This window comes from Nestor notabilis, unplaced genomic scaffold (genome assembly GCF_000696875.1).
Source record: "Nestor notabilis isolate BGI_N333 unplaced genomic scaffold, ASM69687v1 scaffold20919, whole genome shotgun sequence".
Classification (NCBI taxonomy): domain Eukaryota; kingdom Metazoa; phylum Chordata; class Aves; order Psittaciformes; family Psittacidae; genus Nestor; species Nestor notabilis.
In genome coordinates, this window is record NW_009942616.1 from 4520 (window position 1) to 9719 (window position 5200).

Genomic DNA, 5200 nt, shown 5'->3' on the forward strand with positions numbered 1-5200 from the left:
GGAGAGGGGTAGAACTCCACATACACAAAGAAAATACTGTGCATTTTAACTTAAGTTTAGAGAAATATTTCACAAATAGGTACGTTATTTTCATTTGGGACATTTTTACTTAAGTGAACAGCTACGGATGTACAATAAATTTTCCCTAATGCAAGACATACAGATACCACAAAGCAAGCCATAAGATTACATACACCCAGTTTGAAACCTCTCTGGATTAATAACTTTCCTTTCTACCTTGATTGTCCCCAGCTACTAACTCCTTATGTTCTTTAAGAGTTACTATACTTGACTTCCTGCTACAGTATATACCAGAGGGTTAAATCACCATTTTTTATTTTAGGATTTGTCTGGCTTGTAACCTTTCATTTGTATCTTTGATTTTTAAAAACCCAATATACATCCTTAACCAAGGATGCCCCCACCTCAAGGTAACTGAACCTCATGTTCCTGTTCAAGTGCAGTGAGAAGCCTGCCAAAATACAAGTTGTATGAAAACATATTTGTTTCATATATGAAAACAACATGTAATTGTATGAAAAACTATATTGCTTATGAAGTTAAGAAAGAACCAGTTTAGAAGACTGGTAGAAAGTAACATTAACTATGAATATCCACTACATTATATGAAGTTAGCAAAAAACCAAAAGAAAATATTGAGGTCAGTGAACTTGATTTAAAGCTCAAACTCGCAAGGTTATAGCAAAAAGTAATCAGACATCATCATCTTCTAGCAGCACCTCAAACATTAATAAAAAAGGAAAAATACTTAAAATTGAGTGGCATGAAAAAACGCTGTAGTCTTCTGCAAAATACAAGACCAAAGAGGGCAGACATAATAGGACCCCAGCAAAGAACTTCTGCCATAGTTCTGTCAGAGAAGCTGAAGCCCTTTAAGGGATTATGTGGCCTGTTCAACTGCCATCATAAAAACAAAACCCAAAAAATTGCATGTGATCGCATATCTCCATTTTTGCTGCCTAACCCAGGCCTGCAGAGCTGATCGAGAAGACTAATCAATATCATGACTGAATTCCCCAAGATACATTAGGAAAATTGCAGCAATTAAAACAATCGAGGCATATAACTCAAGTAGTTTACTTTGTGGATTACAACTGCTAAAGAGCAGACTGGCATTTTGCTATTTCACTGTAATCTCCCCAGCTTTTGGACTACGAAACATTTCCCAAGCACAGAGCTCTCCTGCCGTAACAAGCAGTGCTTGTCACAGCACAGGTAGTTTTGGCCATATGGGGCTTGTCCTCCATTTTCACACTAATGATCTAATGATGCAAAATGATTTGCCCTGCCGTTAACATAAAACTGTTAGTAGGAATCAAGTAACAGAGGTTTCATTAAAATATATTTATTTTCAAGTTACATATCCGTTAACTGGCAAGTTAATGATTTGCTTTCTGACCCTATGACTTAATAGTAATTGCAAGTTATCAAGTCACAAACACAGCAATTGTTACTTATCGTACAGTTCAGATGTACTTCAATTATACTATTTACCACCAAGCTAAAAGGACATAATCAATCAAATCAGTAGAACAAGAACTCAAAAAGCATACAGCTTAGCTAGTAACAGAATTTTCTCAGTCAACCTTTCCAAAAGTTCAGCAACAACTTCAAAGGCTACCTATAAGGGCTTTAAGCAGCACTGGAAGCATTCAGGAACGTTACGTAGCGCAAGGATCTATCAGGGAACATTGCTAGTTTCACAAAAGGTGCCCAACAGCAGGTGGCATCAGGCAAGTTATTCTTGCTTTGTGCCTTACATTCCACATCTGTAGAATCAGAACAATACCAACCTTCTCTGCAAAGGTTATCGAGAGCTTTGTACTGCTACCACTATGGGAAGGTCTCAGAACAATGACTAACGTCATACTCATGCTGCAGTAGCTAAAAATAATCTGGATGATGGGGGAGGGATAGAACAGCTTATTTTCAGACTCTTCATTCTGAGGTTTAATTATGCATCCTCTTCTCAAAATGATAATCCTATTTATTTTTAATGCAACTAGTAGAGCACAGCAAAATCCTTAAACAGCAGTTAGCTGATAACAACAGGTGTTGTTATAGCAACAGCATTGTATATGCCCAAGTATTCACACACTTAAAGCAGAATTTGCTTAGCAGTCATGTCCACCACGCTAGCCAAAAGGATCACAGAGCTCATGCTGTAGTTCTGAGTATTCTGACACATCATTCTGTTGTCCTAAATAAGGTAAGACTTGAAGCATTGAAGGAAAGTGAGTTAAAAAAAGCCATAAACAATTCTCCATAAATTATACTGAACTTACTTTTATTAGGGTAGAAACAACTTCAAATGATCCAACCACCAAAAGTACAGGTGCTATGACAATGAGGGGAAGTAGGGAGTATCCTATCACACCAAGAACTTGGCCATAAGCAACCTGAAATTTTCAAGCACATAAAAACAAGCTTTGTAGTCCTCAATCTGTCACCAGGCCCAATTTGATCTTGTTATGACAGCATGAATAGCAATAATGATGTGATATGTATTCATGAAATTTCAGCTAATGGAAGCTTGCTAGTATGAAAACCGGTTTTCTATGCGACCCTCTAGAATTTCTTAATCAATCATTTGGGTCTCTTAGACATATATTGTTTTGGTGTGGTTTTTTTTTCTTAAAAAAACCAAACCCACTGTAAATGACAATTTTGTCACTTCCAAAGGAAGTATTTACACCAGTTAAAATACATCATTCCACCCACCCCTCACATTTTCATGTTCTGCCTTAAGTGGTTCTCAACTGCCACTCTCCATGGAGTGTACATATGATACCCAGGAGCACACCCCTAGAACAGACCTCTCAGCTGTAGTCCTGCCTGTCACAAGCAGGAAAGACACAAGTTTTCTGCATTAATATACTCATACCCATTATATATAAATAAACACATAAAGTATATGAAGACTTTTGTGGAAGTGGAAGACCTAGAAATTGATCTCTTCAAGGCACAAAAATCTTCCAATTGCCAGTTTAAATTTATTACGACTATCTTGAACATATTTGTTCAAAGTATTTCCATAACTGGTTTTCGCTTCATGGGGATTATAATGTCCGGTTTTACCCTGCTATGGTTTGAAATCTTGCTGGGACTAGCTAGGCTTCTTGGATTTAACAAGAAAAATAGTGGTGAAACAAGTGACCATCTTGCAAGTGATCTCTTGCGGGTGTTGATCCTTCCCAGTACAGACATGCACTTTCTCCCCATCTTACATTCTGATAATTTCATTTTGAGCCACAAACCAGCATGATTTAAGGGCATCTGGATTATGCTGGTATGCAGAAAAACATGCAATTGCATTTATAAAATCTTTTTCTTTCTAAACAGTGTTCACAAAAGAAGACTCAATTATGATTAAAAGGAAAATTTTAAAAGATTAAATCAAATGTAAATGATGCAGGAAGTTTGAAACACTAGTTCATCATTAATGCAATATGCATAGTAAAAACATCAAAATCAAGTACCACTGAATATTTAGTACTTCATGATACAGTTCAAGGCATTTTATGCTGCAGCGCCATTTTAAGAAGTTTTAACCTCCTGACTGTTCCACCATAGCCGTCTGAAGGCCTTGCTGCAAGTCATTTCTTGTTGTTTACAACTGAATCACTTAGTGACTCAATTCGTAAACAGCTCAAGCAGCTATTCCAACCCTGCTGGTGCAAGCAGCTGGAGGGAGGGATGTAGGCCAGAACTTCAATTGGCTCTGCATTGAAGAACATGTGTTGACTTTCATTCTTGAATGGGTCTGAACTGCATCAGGCCAAGGATGAAAACAAACACTGGTAGGTGCTCTACCCACAAGGACATTATGCAACTGCTGCTAGCCCCATTTAAAATAAAATAAAAGAAAAATTAAGAAGTTTAAACAAAGGACAATGCAAAAGCAGTGCAAAGGGGGAGAAAGGGTCCCATGTAGCTCAGCGACCGAAAAATTGAAAGCACTTGTCCATCAAGAATGGATTTTGGTCCTGGATCACAGACACCTGTTTACATTCTGGGATTCACAGTGTAAATTTCCAGATTGTTTGTCACATCCAGCAAGCCATCATCCACTGCACAGGAAGATGAGCTGACCATCTCTGTATTTTCGATCTAGATGTTATGCTTACCAACTGCATTGATTCTTAGCTGGCTATAAGGTCCAAAGCCAAGCACCAAGAAAACCCAATTACTACTGAAAAGCGTAGCCAAGAAACTTTACATTACCTCCCTCTATGTCCTTTTGCATACAGGTACTTACTTCTCCTCCAAGAACCCTGGCCAGTAAAAAAATTGTCAAGGATCCAAATATCCAAATAGTTATAATCCAAGAAACAACCTTAGGAAATAAAGAACAATTAATTTATATTAATAATTTTCATTGTGAGAAAAGAAACTCATTTCTATTAATCACTTTTACTGCAGTCAAGGATTTTATTATGCAAAACTGAATTCTGAATGGCAGCAAGAATAGTTTTACTTAGTATCACAACAGAACTTGAGAATAAAATTCAGAGGTTGCATTTACAGAATCATATTAATGGTAGGTTTGGTGAACACGGAATGCACATGCAGTGTGTTTTGCAAGAACTGTAATACTGTAGCAGATTTAGGAAGAATTTAGTTAAAACTAGAGCTAAGACCACCCTAGCTAAATGTCTTCACATTGCACCTGTTACAAAATGTGGGCTCAGGCAGTTTTTAAAAGTCAGCCCAACCAATACAAGGCCTTCGACTTCTGCTGCTTTCATCCATGAAGACACTACTTTATTCCTTACTCAAATTGAGAATGCCCAGAAGCCATCAGACTTTAACTCTCAAGCAGAACTTGATCATTACAACTTAATGGAGCCCCAGACTCCTGGGACGAAGTCTGTCATTATTTTTTCTTGCTTCTTTCATCGCTCTGGTCTCAGACTGAAGAAAAAAAAATTAAAATCATTCTCTGGCTTAACAGAGCCTTCAAAGTAACTTAGCTACCCTTGGAGTCCAGCCACTGGGAGGACTAGAAGTGAAGGTGTCCCTTTTGAAATACCTTTTTAGAAGGAAATGACAGTATCAGTCCAGTCTCTTTATTTCCAAATGTACAATGTACTTACAAATGACTTAATTTTTAAGTCAGTACTCAATTCAATATATTGCCTAATCAAAAGTTCCAGATTCACTGAAGAATCGGGGGGGG

General features: G+C 37.4%; 1 protein-coding gene across 1 annotated transcript in view; it reads right to left on the reverse strand.

Annotated features, from left to right (window-relative positions):
* Positions 1 to 4366, reverse strand: part of LOC104411143 (protein YIPF4-like) — a gene marked incomplete at its 5' end in the record, with an annotated part of 5604 nt that extends 1238 nt beyond the window's left edge. The window contains 2 exons of the mRNA XM_010021491.1: positions 2307 to 2420; positions 4280 to 4366. Coding sequence (XP_010019793.1) covers positions 2307 to 2420; positions 4280 to 4366 — 201 coding nt within the window. The remainder of the gene's footprint in view (positions 1 to 2306; positions 2421 to 4279) is intronic.
* Positions 4367 to 5200: the final 834 nt, after the last annotated feature.